The following is a 16,069-nucleotide window of genomic DNA, read 5'->3' on the forward strand; positions in this document are numbered from 1 at the left end:
ATGTAATACTCTCGAGTATACTCCTTCGAGAAGGAACGACTCCATCACGTGACCCCAGTAAACCCTGTCGAATACGCAGCACAGCACGATACTGATACGCGCGCGGGTTGGCACTCGAATTCAATACGCCTGCTTATTTCCTTGGCAGTCGCTCGCCGGCAATCTCGGACGGTGGTCGTTAAGGTGCTGACTAGGACTAGAGCATCGTAATTCTAAGTAATGAGATATGGAATCAGTACTGAGGAATAACCTCGCAAGGATAATCTCATCAAAAGTAATGTTTCACTCTGAGGTACATGGTCAACTTGCAACTTGTTTATGTGGTAGTAGGTAGTGATAAGACTACAGTAACTATGGGTAGTATGAGTAAGTATGTACGGTAAGATACAGTACGGTACTTCTGCCTCCCTTTACATCAATCTCGGCCCCCATATCTGGCTACGGCAAATCAGGCAGGTCGATATTCCGAGAGGGAGAAAGTCAAGAAGCGAAGGATCAATCTCACTTTCGAATACTGCCTTGGGTCCGGGCCAAGCGGGGGATATTCCTGCATTGATCCATGCTTGTCTGCGCTGCCACATTGTGAATTCAGTGCAGTTGCAGCGGTGGGATAGAGAAGAAGAAGTGATGGGCACTGAGACAGGGAGGCAGGCAGGGAAAATCCCGGTGCTACGGGAGATACAGTACTACGTCTGATGTCGTGCTTTTGCGCAACATATTACCCGCAAAGGATAGCTTGGGGGCCGCGACTCGTATCGCTGGTGCAGATTTTGCGAGCCGCAATATCTGGCTGTGGGCTGTGAGGTTACAATAACGACATGCAATAATAATAAGATCTCGTTCTTCAATAGGTAGGTGTAACTGTAACTAAATAGTTACTGCAAGAGCTAAGCAAGGCGGAATTCCGACCGCAGGGCCAGGGCGGGCCCAGCCCAGGCATACATACTGCATATTGTCACGGTTAATCAGGCTGCAACTTCAGGCTTTCAGCTGCCACGCTCGTATCAACTTAACCTACTCTGTGAGCCTGCAGAACCCGCCGTCCCACCCGATCGAGCGAAGGATTCGGATCCCGACTGGGTAAGACAGCAATGGGAGCTGAGGTGCCGGGTCCAACCTTTCAAGCCATCCTTTAGGATGAGCCACCCCACATGGCATGGCATGGCGCGGACAGTGGCACCTGGTCCGGTGTCACCACCACGGCATGGGGGGGAAAAAAGTAAATTGGCCAGTCCGTGTCTGCAAGATGCATTCCTTCTTCTTCTTTCTCGCGTGGGGACTACAGGTGGGCGAATGGGCTGGATCTTGAAGATCTTGATGGGGAATATATTAACGAGTCACAGGGCGTTGTTGAGTTGGGATGGCGTTGGTCTAGATAAGGACATTGTTGTTGGGGTGATTTTTGGCGGGGATGCTTGGCCTTGTGTTGGAGATTCTTCAGCATTTGAGTTCATGTTGATCATCTCTGTGATGTCGATGACCCCGCATTGTCATAATGACCATCGCTAGGTATCGGGTGACTGAGAGTTGATCGCCTGCATTGCCCTCTTGTCGCTTCATGGTTCTCAATTTGGGGTTTACCCCCGAAGTCCGTAGCCTCTTGAACGTCTTTTGAGGTATATTGAGGATCGGCACCAAGAAGGCTGTGTGCTGGACTTGCGAGTCATCCCAAGGCCGCTACGATGGTTTGCGACTCAAGAAAGTCATTGTTCGGCTGTGGTCTGCTGCAGGTCGCTGAAGTAGGAAGTTGCAGTGATAACAAAGTTTGTAAGAAGCTTGGGTCTTCAGAATCCCTGGATTTGCCCGTCACCAGCTGTCTTCGTCAGACTCCACGTGCGACCGTCCATATGGGTTGCCAAATTTGTCACCGCCTGCTCCTTCGCTACCGGAATTTTCCCAGTCGAACTCTTCGTCATCAGACCGGTCGTGTCGGTACTTTCTGTAGATAGCTGCTGGATCGTCTTCCTCGTCATCCCAGGACAACTCCTCGTCTGGATAGTCATTTGCGGGATTGTTCTCGGCTGTCAAGTAGCGGCCGTTAGCTTACCTCATGACACCCTCTTTAAGACGCTCTAGTGCAACATCGAGCGACATGACGTATAGAGTAACTCACCGTTAGAATCTCCATCCTCGCTATCCCACCTATCCTCGTCGTCCTCTTCCTCCGCAAAGTCCTCCCAATACACCTCATCCTCGGATGTGATGACAATAACACCAATATCCTGACGAATGCTATCAATGCCGTGGTGTCGCAACCATGCCTCTTGGTCTACCTCTAGATCGACTAGCGGATCCGCCAAAAGGCCTCTAGACGGCAGAGGACGACGAATGTAGGTGTCATAAACATAGTCCTCATCGTTATCTTCGTGCACTGCAGATGTTTTCCCGGCATTTTCCTGGCTCCCCTCAGGTAACACTGAACGTGCAGCTCGATGCTTGTTAGGAGTCCGAGGCTGGTATTTGAGTGTAGGTTTGGGTATTGCCGAGCGTATGGCTGGTGAGGGCTGATGCTGGGCAGTATTGGTAGGTTCTACCTCCATTTCTCCCTCGAGCTCCAATGCGATCTGCTCGAATTGTTTTGCTAGTCGGTCCGATTCGGCCTCCCAGTTGCTTTGATGAGCCTGCGCTTCCTTCTCCAAGGTTTGAGAAATATGTTCTTTGGCAGCAGAGATTGCCCCTTGACGCTCTGCTCGCCACTTCTTCTCAGCTTGATTCACCACCGGCCGCTTCTGGGGGCGAGCAGGTGTCAACGCCTGGCTCATTTCCTCCCCTTGCATGACGGCCGCGTCTGCAACCATTGATGCGCGCCGCGAATGGGGTTCGCGTCGTAGCTTTTCCACTAATATTGCTACGGCACCGTCTGCTCGACGCTTCTGAACACCTCCGCCACTGCTGCGTAATGGGGTTATAGGTGTCCCAGTCCGTGAAATCTGGAAGCGACGTATTGATGGTGCCACTGCTGTTGAGGAAGCCGAGCTGTCTGACACAGTTGAAGCAGCAGGCGCCAATGCTGCGCTCTTTGCTGGTCTCTCGATCTCACTGGTTACAGCAGTAACTTTCCCTGAGTTCGTCTTCTCCGGCGCGGGCGAGGAGTAAATAGCATTTTCCAATTTCTCTTCAGCCTGTTTCCGGGCGGCTGCAAGTCTTTTCTCTTCGCGGATCTCAGCGCCCGGCGATGTGGCTCTCACCAAGGGAACGCCTGAGCCTGCCGTATTGGTGGACTTGGGTAGATGAATGTTGCTCACAGAACGAGGACTCCGAATGGCTCTCTGCGCGGCTCCAAGAGCTGAAGGACCAGGCGAGCCGCTCTGAGGGGCTCCTCTGGCATTAACAGTAACTCGCTGAAAAACAAAGTCTGTAAATCGACGCTTTGTCTGGTGCAGTTCGGATTGTATGTCTGGGAGAGAATAAGCTTTCGAAAAGTAAAAGTAATGTATGCAAGGTTCTGATCTCGCCAAAGGCTCGGAGATCAGGAAGAAGTGAACTTACACAAGGTGTCGACAGGCTCTTCCTCTCGGCGCCGTTTTATATTTATCTGTTCGGGAGGTAGTGACATTTTGGGTGAGCGAGGCCAGACTACAGTGAAGGAGGGCTGCTTTAATGTAGGGGGGATATAGGCGAAGTTGAGGGAGATGGCGGTGGTCAAATTCACCTTGTTATTTACTTTTGGATGGATACGCGGCGAGAGGTTTTTCCGCTCCGGGAAGCTCTCAATATCTTCCCAATCCCATCAAGGAAATGACACCTATCTACTAGGCAAGTTTACGTTATCGAAGCTTCGGAGCGGCTGTTGAAGATGAGGATGGTTGCTTCTTCAAACAATGGTTGGCAGCAGGATGCTGCTCATGATTCTTTCCAATCATGTTGCTATGGTGTACGCGATAGATACTATACAACTCAAGATACATGGATATGCACAGACACTGCAGATCTAGAAGTATGTCGTCGCTAGTGTTTTTTTTATCAGCTTCTCCTCCATCTCTTCCCGGCTGTGTGAATGGCGGTCGTTCGCTGTCACTTTATTCCGATAATAACCCCCTGATGCCCTTCGATCTAGCTGCCGCCCATCCTCCAAAATGTGACAGAAGAGCTGTCTAGACTCTCCTAGGATATTTCACAAGAGTAATCACATCTGTAAGCAAGGAGAGCAAGATAGAGTGATCGTGGCCAAGCCAGTCTATGGTACAGCCAAATCTCATCGTCTTCGTAGGCAAAACAAAAAAGTGTAAATCAAGAACGAAAAGGAAAACGAAGTGAAAAGAAGGGAAAGTATCATACCCAGCTAGCAATACATATGAATGGTATAAGAAGGGGTGATTAAAAGAATATGGGAAGGTGGGTGTTGGTGAAAAAAAAAAAAAAAAAACTGGAATACAAACATGTAGAATGACAAGGATCAAAATGAAAACCAATGCAATAGAAAAATAGTCAAAAGGAAAGAAATATCAAGTGATAAAGTGCATGAAAGGATCTACCATGACAGAGAGGAAGCGTTGGATGAGCATGAATCAGAGGGCGAGTTTACTTAGCCCCAATCTCCTCTTCAGCCCAGCCAGGTAATGCGTTCTCATTCTGGATGGCCAGACCAAAGCCCGAATGGTTGAGCCCACCGAGCGCCGAAGAAAAGCTTGAGAAGCTGTTCTGAGGGTGATGAGCTACCCCGGAACGACCAGCCCCAGGTTGGCTCGAGATAGGACCGAAAGGTTCCTGAGAAAAGGACGGCAAGCTCACGGCTCGAGAATGCTGTGCACGAGGGACGCTCAAGCTGCTAGTACTCGCAGTGGCATGGTGGCCGGGGCCGGATGCGCCGTTTGTCACATTTAGGAAACCGTTAACAGAGGACTTGTGTTGATGCAAAGGCCCATCGATACCACCATTCGTGAGATCGCTACTGCTAGTCGCGTTGTATAGTGATTGTTGGTGTTGGTGTTGGTGTTGGTGTTGGTGCTGGTGCTGGTGCTGAGGCTGGTGGTGGTTGGGCTGCGCCTGCGATTGATAAGCAGCCAGGGTGAGAGGGTCGCTAAGGCGGTTGTCCTGCTCCTGGACTTGCTGCGCAGACATCTGGTTGAGGTAAAGCGTGAGTGGGTTGCTGGAGCCATTGTTTAGAATGCCCGACGGAGACGCCACAGTCTGTAGAGGGTGGCGGTTTTGCTGGCCGTTCTGAGATCCAGTAGAGCCAGGTGCGGGGGAGAGTGCAGGGCGGGTTGGGCTAGATTGGGAGCCGGGTTGAGCAAGGCTGTGGAAGCCGTTCAGCGCAGGCGAAGGCGACTGCGGACCATCGATTCCGTTGCCGTTACGGTTCTGTTGTCCAGCATTGTTGTTTGTCTGACGAGGAGGGTTTCCACAACGATCTTTGCCAAAATTGATCTTGAATCGTCGGTACTCTTCCCTATTGCGCATGCCCTCAATGGCTTTGATTGCGTTTGCAATGTTGGTGAAATTTACAAAGGCACAGCTCTTCTCTCTCAAAGTGTTGACCAATTCAATCTCACCATACTCGGAAAAGTCTTGACGCAGACGCTCTTCAGCCCACGACTCATCCAGGTTGCCGACATACACATTACGCGAGGCACCACCACTGACAGCCAGGGCAATAGCTGGAGGAAGAGGCCCGGAGTGTTTACCCCAGCCAATCTTCAACCGTCGGTTGTGAATCATAAGTCCCTGTAAGTTGCTCAGGGCATAGAAAGAGGCTGCCGAGGTCGGGTCGATGAAGGTGACAAAGCAGATATGCTTGTCTGGGATATAACGGATGTGGTGTAGGAGTCCGCCTCGCACCACGTTACAAATCTCCTCGATCGTAGTTTCTGGATGAATGTTACCCAGGTAAATGGTTCGGTTTCCCAGATTATTGACACCACCAGCAGAAGTGGCGACCGCAGCAGCAGCGACAGACTGCTGAGCTAGGGCGTTCGTGATCAGGTCACGGTCCGCGGAGTTGAGAATGTGCGCATATCCCGGCGCAATTCCAAGAAACTGAGCGGCATTCTGCTGCTGGGTTTTTGAGACATACGCGCACCTATCTTTGCCATAGAAAACGCGACGCGGAGCCTGCCACTTGGTTTCTTGGGGTAATTGGGATACGGCCTTCATGGCATTTGTGATGGACAAAAAGTGCACGAACCCAATCGCCTTCTCTTTGACAATCTTTACAGTGTCAATAGAGCCAAATTTGCCAAGCTCTTCTCGCAACTCATCCTCCGTCGTCTCTTCCGGAAGGTTGCCGAGGTAGACGTTTCGCGAAGCTCCTGACTGTTGAACAGCAAGGGCGACCGAAGTCGGTACCTGTGATGGTTTACCCCAGCCCACTTTGATATCGTTTCCCTTGATAGCTAATTTCTTGAGAATAGCGTCCGAATGGAAGTGTGTGGCAGAGTTGCTATCCAAGAACGAAATGAAGGCGCAGTTCTTATCGGGGAGCAAACGAACAGACTCAATTTGTCCGCTTCGAACGTGATTCAGAATCTCCTCCGCTGGAGTCTCGGGGGGGATGTTACCCAGATACACAGTCCGACTCGTACCGGAAAGGAGGCCAGGAGTAACAGCTGCAGCAGGACTTCCGTACGCAGCATTTCCTAGCCCCCCTAAACCACCAACAGGCGATTGCGGACCACCGAGCATTTGTGAGTTTCCCAATCCTTCCGCAGACAACATGTTCGAGTATAAACCAGCATTATGCGACGCTTGTGTTGGACTCCCGAGTTGATTTTGAACCCCTTGTGCAGACGCGTTCTGGGGGAAGCCGCCGTAATTGGTAAACTGGGGGGAGGTAAACGCGGATGGAGTGCCAGGCTGAAATGGGCTGCCAAGCAGCAGCTGCGAGGGAAGGAGGGGAGTGAAGTTCATGTCGAACGCGGTGCCGGAATTCGCCATGTTGTCCACTGTGCTTTGAGTTGCGGTAGTATTGATAGCGGGAATGTTTACTCGACGATGGTTCCGTTCGGACAACCCTTGGAGAGGGATGTTGTTGGAATTGTACGCTCCGTGTGAAAACCCCGTACTGTCCGCATTCAGGTGAGAAAACTTCAGACGGCTCGGAAGATTAGAGGCATCGGAGGTTTGCATGGCGAGCGAACGAGGGAAAGGGATAGAGCTGCCTCCTGATTAAAGGAGAACGGGAGGAGGTCGAGGTCGGCGGAGAAACCAGGGTCAACAACGAGGGATACAAGGGCGGAGAGGAGTAGCCAAGGTAGGGGATATCGAAGAAGGATGAACTAAAAGAAGGTAATAAGAAATTATGAAGAAATATAGGGTTGAAAGTTAGCCCCGAGAGAAAAGAAGAGGGTAAATTGAGAAACAGGAGCTCCGAACAAAGAATAGAAGGAGAAGGGATGGAGGTTGAAGAGAGTGACAAGAAGCAGAAGATCAAATAAAAGTCACAGCGCGAAACGAATGGCCCCTATGGAGACGTGTCTGAAAGGGATTCTAGTGGTCAATTGGAATGTGCATTTTGGGGGGGGAAGGAAAGAAAGGAGACGGCGGACTGACCTTCTGGAGATGTTTCCGTTGGCTGGTCGATTTTAGGGGGTTCGCGGTCAAAGCTGCAGCGCCCAACACTGCAGATGAAACAATGTCACGAGATTCAAATGCAAAGTACAACACTCTCGTCATAGAAATAGAATCAAGATAATCAAGATAAACAAGATGAATAGAATGAAGATGCCAGAATGTTATTTACGAGCTGTCATCGAGGGATCAAAGAGTCCACGGAATAATGAGGCACTGGCGGGCTGACAGTCGGCACAGACTCGAATGGAGACAAAGAACGGCCGGCCTCGAGTTTGGCAGGGCTGGGAATGGATAAGCGCGCTGGAGTGACGCTGGCCTTGACAAAATAGAAAATAAATCTAACCCTCAAGAAGCAATAATAGTAAATCCACTCACAAGAGCAAAGGGCCGGATTGAGAGGCTCAAAAGGGGAAAGAAAGGGGGGAGCAATACAGAGCAACACAAGAGACAAATACAAACAAGCTGGGATGGCAGGTAAAATTAACAAGGCCAAACAGGGTTCACATATACCCAGAATGGAAGAACACGAAGACACAACTACCCTCAAGAAGATCGTTCGGAGCTCCCTGAGTCATGAGGGTCAACTTGTAATGCTGATGTTTTTTACAGGGGAAGGACAGAAAAGGGGTGCCAATATTAATATAAAAAAGTGGAATCGTTATCCAGGCACATCGTCAGGGGGAAAACACTGAAGAGTGTCGTTCCCTGGTTGTGACTTACAAGGCAAGGCTAAAAAAGCCGGGTCAGAGATGAAAGTTGAGGAGCTCCGGGTCTCATCTGTCGCCGGACCGCAGAGGACCTAGCTATGGCTAGCATCAATCTGATGACTCGAGATTGCTTCGTGACTGTCCAAACTTCATGGCTGGTCCTTGAGTCGAAGCGGCTCAGCTGTTTTGAAGAGAGCGGGGAAGATCCCGACAGATAATGCTCTCAAATTCGCAATCCATCGTGTCCGCAGTCCATCGTGTCAAGGCTTGATGCAGTATCCGTATTCATCCAGGGGTATCATATTAGGGCGAGAGCGGATCCAAAATTCTATCATCCCAACTCCAGGAGCATCATCATGCTCGCTGCAGGCAAAATTGATCAATAACGTGCAGGAGGGTCGGTCATCTTGACAGTTGGTGGGGAAGGTTCATGACATCGAAGCCTAAAAGAGGAATAGAGGAGGCTCAATTTCGGTGCCACTATAATCCGTCCCGGCTACTGGACAAAGTATAGGTAGTGTATACTCACTCCGATCAAGTTATGGACTGTCCAGGGTGGTGTACCTAATGCGTTGAACATCACTGATATGCCCAATTTCTCTTCCGAGAAGGAGGCCTCAGTAGGTTGCTTCCCCTTTCTAGTGATTCGTGCCTAAGCCTCCTCACTGAGAATGGAACATGCCACGGTACTCGAAAGTCGAAAACATCATTATTGCGATTCCTCTAACGGGGCCACTTAGGGTATACTTACTCGGATCTTGAGGCTCATATCAGTATTTACTTTCGTCTCTTACACTTTGGACCGGAGGTCAGCGAATGTTTCCAAAGGAGGCGCGTGCCTGCCCTCAGAATTTCTTTCTGCCTGAGGCATAAACATGGACCCGAGACTACCCCTCCAGAAATTGATAACCAGGTAATCTTTTTTCACCTCTCTTCCTGTGGGCTTGCGAAACCAATTGTACTCGGACTGCTTGGCATCAGGTACGTACTAACGCTAACTCATTAGTAGCCCTGCGACCCGGACATTTCTGCCACAATATTACTCTGTTATCTACAAGGTTGGGTTTGCTGATTGGTGTGACTCAGAGTCTAAATCTTTATTCCCCCGCGCATTTTAAAGCAACCCCACGAACGCACCGAAAACCATCTTTTGCCTCAAATTCTTTTGCAGTCAAACCCAGTGCCACAATGGCCTCCTACTATATTGACGAAGACGTCGGTAAAGACGACTCGACCGCTACCGGCTCCGAATCTGCCCCATACAAGACACTTGTTTACGCTTTCCTGCAGCATGCTCCCTCCGATGGCGCCCAGTACTTGACTCGCAAGTCGCAGACCGAACCTACTGGTGAAGGTGTTGATTCTGCCGCAAAGCTCGAGTGGAAGCCCGCCACCAAGTCGGCTCTGAAGAAGGCTACCAGTCTGTTCGAGCAGCGGAAAAAGAAGGCTGCGAAGGAACAAGAATTGGCCATTCGCGAGAAGAAGGAGGCTGAGAAACGTCAGCTTGTCCTTGAGGAGGCAAAGAAAATTGTGCTTAAGGAAGACTCGTCGTTTCCCAAGCCGGTGAGGATCCGTTTAGACGTCACCGACCCGGCTGTTGTGAAGTTAGGCTCTCCCGAGTCAGAAACTCCTGGAACGCGAGTCCGGGTTCTGGGCCGAATCCACCGCCTGCGCAGCCAGAAGGACATGATCTTCTTGACTCTTTCAGACGGTTACGGCTATTTGCAATGCGTTTTGACCGGCGAGCTTACCAAGACCTACGATGCTTTGACTCTCACCCTCGAAACCTCCATCGCCCTTCACGGAGAGATGCGGGCTGTCCCTCCCAAGCAACACGCACCTAACAACCGCGAGCTTCACGTGGACTTCTACACGGTCATCGGCCGTGCTGCCGGTGACAAGGAGGCAATTACCACCCGTGTAGCGCCTGACTCCGAGCCCCAAACCCTTTACAACAACCGCCACCTTGTTCTCCGCGGCGAGACTGCCTCCTCCGTGATGAAGGTCCGCGCTGCCACTCTCAAGGCCTTCCGTCAAACATTCGAGGAATTACGCATGACCGAAGTGACCCCGCCAGCAATGGTGCAAACACAGGTGGAGGGTGGAAGCACCCTCTTCAAGTTCGACTACTACGGCGAAGATGCCTACCTGACACAATCATCGCAACTCTACCTCGAGACCTGTATCCCTTCTCTAGGCGACGTCTTCTGCGTCTGCCCCTCCTTCCGTGCAGAGAAGTCACTTACCCGCCGCCATCTCTCTGAGTACACCCACATCGAGTCCGAATTGGACTTTATTGAGTTCACCGACCTCCTTGACCACCTCGAGGCTGTCATCTGCCGTGTGCTCGAAATTGTGCTCGCCGACCCCGTCGCCAAGCCCATCATCGAGAAGCTCAACCCTGAATTCCAGACCCCCAGCCGCCCCTTCCTGCGCATGAAGTACTCCGACGCCATCGACTGGCTGCGCGAGCACGACATTCCCAACGAGGAAGGCAAGCCCCACGAGTTCGGCGACGACATCGCCGAAGCTGCCGAGCGCAAGATGACCGACATTATCAACCGCCCCATCTTCCTCACCCATTTCCCGGCCGAGATTAAGGCGTTTTACATGAAGAAAGATCCCGAGGATCGCCGTGTTACCGAAAGTGTCGACGTCTTGATGCCCGGCGTAGGTGAAATTGTCGGCGGAAGTATGAGAATGGATGACTGGGACGAGCTCATGGCCGCTTATAAACATGAGGGCATGGACCCCTCGCCTTACTACTGGTATACTGACCAGCGCAAGTAAGTTTTGACCTCCATCCTCGCTTTTTCTTTTCTGAAGCAACGAATACTCATAATGATCCAGGTACGGAACTTCACCCCACGGTGGTTACGGTCTCGGTCTAGAGCGCTTCCTCGCTTGGCTGTGTGCCCGATATACAGTCCGCGACTGCTCCTTGTACCCTCGTTTCACAGGCCGTTGCACCCCTTAGATCTTATTTACTTAGCATTAATTGTAGTGCAAGACATATCTATGTTCTCTCGATGATCATTTCTGTCTTATCTTTATCTTCGACATAGTACAGTTGGTAAATTTGGTATATTCCAAAATCTGTACTACAAGATACTTCCAGGAGCAGAGCACAGCTTGTCGCGATTACCTAGTAGACGGGGAAGATACCATAGGCGTCGGCACTTGAAGAGATTCGGAAGCCGTCTGTGGTGATGGGAGGTAAGAAGTAATTGGTGGTGCTTGATTACCAGGAATATGCTCTCCTTGTTTGAGAGTACAATTCTGCTCCTTCAGGATAAATTAGCTTGGTACCTAGATTGAGATTCTCATAACTCATCGGAATGCTTGGGCTAGGCCTGGTGGTTTCAAGTTGCAAATCGAATATTAAGGGCTTTGGGAGGCTACGGACATTTCAAGATTTTACAATTAGAACAAAAGATCGTTTAGTTTTAATACTTGAGGCCTGGGTATATGCTCTTCTCTATTGTTCTTTCAGATTTGAGTACTTGAAGGACATAAACCTACAACCGTTCGGAAAGCGGATAGCCTTGCAAGTTTGCTGCAGTGTGCTCGCTTCAAGAATAGTTTTACTCCCATTGAAGACAGAGCATTAGACTCTTATTTTTCCAACTCGATACTGCCGAGAGTTGGCGTTATTGTGACTGTGGTCTGTTGGCTGGCTCTGCAGAGCCGTCCCTAGGTAAGATCTCTGCCACTACGTCGAGGATTTGTTGCTGTGTAGCGCCGGACCGAATCACTCGAACCAGTCTCTCCACGTCCTCTATCGGTGCATTCGAGACGACGGCGAGAAGGCGGGTGACGAATGATTGATAGTGTTCCATAGCCTCGAGTTCGCTTCTAAGGTCGGCTCGGCGCCCGTTTGTCTGCTCGTGATCATGGTTACCGTTGCTGGTACCGTTGCTGGTACCGTTGCTGGTACCATTTGTCTGATGACTGGCAGACAAGTGTTACCACAAAACATCCGGGTGAGATATTGGTCTCTTGCGAAGGAGCAACATTCGGTTACCCCACAGTTTAATAGGGAAGGTGTTGAATGGACATGGTGAGGAACTACCTACTCTTGGTTTGAGCCTTGGGGCGTATTCGAATCTTGCTGGTCCATGCTTCGACAAGAGACCCTCAGGGTTGTGCGACTGGATAAGTAAAAGAAGAAATGGGTAGGTATATCTCGGCGGGTAAGGCTATCCGAGGGATTGGGACGTGTGACGGCTTCGGCTTCGCGCAATAGCAGACAACTGAGAGTCCACAGGAGGGAAAGAGTCGAATTCTGAAAAGAACTAGTCAACAGTGTAACCCCTCAGCTGGCAATCACAAAAGACTGTTACATATTCTGGAGTTGCTGTCCAGCCTGCCCAAGAGTGCTCCACTCCGGGGCGTCAAGGGAAGCGCATGAGCGAGCCGCTAACGAGAAGACAAGCGAGATGAGCAAATTATCTGGAAACGATCCTCATCGAAGCGTCAATCGAGCGAGCAGACAGGCGGGCATTCGTTCTAACTTCTTCGTCGAGCAATGGCAGTGGTAGAGGGCGGCCGGAAATAATATCCAGCCGAAGGAAGCCAATCAAGCTAGACAGCAGCCGCTGGCTGGCCTTCATTTCAAACCATACCTACTACTCCGTACAGCGTACTCCCTTGAATCACCCATGGAAAGATGTTTCGGATAGTCCCCAGTCTTCCCAAACATTCGAAGATCCTTCGACGTGAATCGCTGGCTGACACCACCGTTGATGGGGTTCTTGTTGGCCTCGGAGATGGACTCCAGCCAATCCACTCCAGCTGTTCTGATCCGCTGCCTTCTTGTCAACCGAAGTCCTACTACAATCGAACGAGCCTTGCTCGGCATCACAATCCTAACAATCCAAATCAGACGCTTCCACACAAATATCACCATAAATTGCCTTTGACTGTCTCGCCGTCTCTGCTTTCCATGCATTGCCACATTTAGGCAAGGCCATTGGCTGAGAGACTACCAGCAAGTGAGTCCTGAATAATCGAAGGGACGTCGAATCGAGCATGCAGGCACAAGCACTGCTAAGTCTGACATCTTGGCCCCAGTCGACAATACTCCTTATCAGTATGTTCTGCCCTGTCATTTGAATATCAGAAGATTCTTGCCGTGCATCCTGAAAGAAGCGTGCGCCTGCTGATCAACTGGTGTTTCTAGGTAGATCTGCATCACCCATGACAATTCGCTCCTTTCGTTTCACGTCATGTTGGGCAAGCAAACAACAACTGGAAGCAGGCTGGGAAACATCCGAAGATTGTGTGAAAGACTGTATACCCCCACAAATGATGCTGAAAGGTATTAAGCGCATGGTGTGCCTGGTGCTCTTATTCCGCCAGTCTTCCAAATGTCACACTGCCTCCTGCTGGCACAGCCCTGAATAGACCCCTCAAGTGCAACAAACTCGACGCCAACCACTTGGATTAACGAATCTCCGAACCCGAAAATATCACACTGGCGAGATAAATGCTCCAGAACAAATATGTCCGTCAAGGAAACAACCAGTGATGTGTCTTAGCTCTCAGCCACCGACAAAGTTTAGTCGTCCTAGGGGTTGTCTTCTGCAAAGCCGGACTTTGAGAACCCCATAATCTTGAGAACGATTACCGAAACGAGATATCAATAGTTCAATGCCTGCAAAATTGGTTGACGGCGAGGGACTGATACTAGGCTGACCTGGCTTCAGCGGCTGTCCACCGGAGACTTTCGATATTTCTTAGGCGGGTTTCATGGTCTGGCAACAAGCTTTCCTTTTATCGACACGGTGACTATTGGCGGCTCACTGCCTGGGGCTAAGGTCACTTCGTACGCTCCGTCAGCAATGCTCTGGAAAAATTGCACTTTGCCGCCTCGATGGGACTAACATAGAACTTTTCGTGATGGTGCGTCTTTGCAACAGGGGCTTGACTCCGCTAGTGCACGGTGGCGCCTACAGCGCCTTTCACTCCAATTAGCTATGGGTGATCCGAAGCATGCTACATGAGTGCTCGACACGCGAAGCGCCCACTTGGTGCCGCTCGCGTTTCCGGATCAATGGACCCCGTGGTGCAGTGAGAAAATCGGCGACCTGGGACGAGTGGAAAGTGTGTGGACGTCAGTTCATTTGGTTGTGACCGGCTAGAAATTCGAGCTCAACCTTTCCTACGAACACAGAGAGGTGGGCAGTTCTGTCGTTAGGAGTCTTCCACGGGGGCGACCGGTGGCTCAGAAGACAATAAGGTAAAGGGGCAATGGATGTCTTGATCCGGGTCCAAGTCCCTTGTAGAAAGTCGACAGCAATGAATGTCTGAGGCGATACCCATTGTCTCGTTCGTTAACGCCTGGACGATGGTGATAAGGCGGCGATGGAACCGAAGCTGATTCAGAGAGAAAAGGATGCGCAAAAGAAGTAGCAGCACAACTCTGGAACCCTGGGGAAGGAAAATGGTTGTGGCCGTCAGTATCTGGCACCAATAGGAGCTCTGAGGCTCTAGGAAATAAGTTCCCAGCGTTGCTATTGGGCTCCACACAAGGACTTTCTCCCGGTTGACAAGCCTACGGCCTTTGTATTATGCCACTTCACCTCCTGGAAGATCTGCGAAAGGACAGGATGCGGTCCGTTCGGTCCCCATTTGTGTGTGCTGGCCAGAAATGACAGGGTTTTTCATGGGCGAAGGATCTTCTAACATGGCAAGAAGCTTCCGCTCACGGTCAACCGTGTACTGTGGCCTCGACTATTACCAGTCTAGGAGACACTCGAAGAGCAGGCCTATCCTGCCATAACCTAGGCCTGTCCACATCACCTTGACGCGGAACAACGATGGATGTTCGCGGGCCTCACAATTGTTTGAATGAAGAACGCATCAACCGACAGTTGCCAATTATCCAGAGACGCAGTACAGCAAGACAGCAGTATTTGTTGATGTTCGGCGTCTGCTCTGCTGACTTGAACTAATCCTGATCTCCACCTTGACACGATCATCAGGCTTTAGCCATCTCGTTTCCCCTTTCCTTCGGTAAATCAAGTACACGAGTTCCGAGCTTCTCTTGCTTATCTTGTTGGGCAGTGGATCATAACACTCTCGCTCGTGGTGGACAATCGATTCCGTGATTCGAACAGGTCATCGCTACCGAAGACGTCAGTTCCCAGGCTAACGGATCAAATTTTGTCGTCTGACAACTTAATTCTTGAAAGATGTTTATGGACCGATGTTTTGAGCTGAGTCTACGTGCACGTCGTCTAATTGGCTGTTTGATTGATACCTCAACCCCCATAATCATGCACGTCCACGCCGGTTATTCTTTCCACCAATCATTCGCTCTCAATATATTTCTGACAGCCTCAGTAAGCAAGTTTACTTCTCCTCTGGCATATACTTATGCCTTGGAAGAATAAACTTGTAGCGGCGGCCATGTCATAATCAATATTCGCACTGATTTCTCCCGATTATGAGGCTTTGGGCTACTTGGTATCACAGCTGGAGCAGACATTCACCTACTCAAAAGAGCATTGATTCGAACTGGCGAAGTATAGACATCTGAAACGAACCACCTCATGTTCACACCAGTGCTATTATGCTCACGGCCAGCTTTGACTGTCTATCTGAGATTCTTGACTAACCTTCAAGGCTTTTCTCTAGATAGAGACAAGACAATGCAAGTCGTCGAATCCCATGTTTCGCCGCCCCAGCCCTACTCTGTAGCATTAGGCTTCATCCGCACATACCAAGACATTCCCAAAATTCCAACAACAAGAAGAACCCAGCCCACCTAACATTCCTGAAGCTCAAACATCAAAACATTGATTCCCATACACCTAAAGAGCCCCTTCCCTCTAGTCGCGTCACGTACC

The 16,069-nt window shown here is 50.4% G+C and overlaps 4 protein-coding genes across 4 annotated transcripts; 1 reads left to right on the forward strand and 3 right to left on the reverse strand.

Moving 5' to 3' along the window:
- Positions 1–1,657: 1,657 nt before the first annotated feature.
- Positions 1,658–3,614, reverse strand: BJY04DRAFT_146185 (Iwr1 domain-containing protein). The gene is made up of 3 exons (XM_073708787.1): positions 3,490–3,614; positions 2,114–3,397; positions 1,658–2,021 (listed from the first exon to the last, which is right to left on the reverse strand). Exons 1-3 carry the CDS (start codon positions 3,554–3,556, stop codon positions 1,807–1,809), a joined length of 1,566 nt encoding a protein of 521 aa, XP_073575144.1. The 5' UTR covers positions 3,557–3,614; the 3' UTR covers positions 1,658–1,806.
- A 752-nt stretch (positions 3,615–4,366) lies between these two features.
- Positions 4,367–7,065, reverse strand: BJY04DRAFT_231843 (putative differentiation regulator (Nrd1); the record flags this gene model as incomplete). Its single annotated transcript, XM_073719638.1, has 1 exon — positions 4,367–7,065. The coding sequence occupies one exon, from the start codon at positions 7,063–7,065 to the stop codon at positions 4,522–4,524; it is 2,544 nt and encodes an 847-aa protein (XP_073575145.1). The 3' UTR covers positions 4,367–4,521.
- Positions 7,066–9,156: 2,091 nt separating this feature from the next.
- BJY04DRAFT_180665 (asparagine--tRNA ligase DED81) lies at positions 9,157–11,247 on the forward strand. The gene is made up of 3 exons (XM_073710100.1): positions 9,157–9,197; positions 9,303–11,002; positions 11,067–11,247. The coding sequence occupies exons 2-3, from the start codon at positions 9,405–9,407 to the stop codon at positions 11,191–11,193; spliced, it is 1,725 nt and encodes a 574-aa protein (XP_073575146.1). The 5' UTR covers positions 9,157–9,197; positions 9,303–9,404; the 3' UTR covers positions 11,194–11,247.
- A 427-nt stretch (positions 11,248–11,674) lies between these two features.
- BJY04DRAFT_180666 (uncharacterized protein) lies at positions 11,675–12,138 on the reverse strand. Its single transcript, XM_073710101.1, has one exon. It carries the CDS (start codon positions 12,053–12,055, stop codon positions 11,867–11,869), a length of 189 nt encoding a protein of 62 aa, XP_073575147.1. The 5' UTR covers positions 12,056–12,138; the 3' UTR covers positions 11,675–11,866.
- Between the last annotated feature and the right edge of the window lie 3,931 nt (positions 12,139–16,069).

This window comes from Aspergillus karnatakaensis (assembly GCF_047715665.1).
Source record: "Aspergillus karnatakaensis strain CBS 102800 unplaced genomic scaffold BJY04scaffold_7, whole genome shotgun sequence".
NCBI lineage: Eukaryota > Fungi > Ascomycota > Eurotiomycetes > Eurotiales > Aspergillaceae > Aspergillus > Aspergillus karnatakaensis.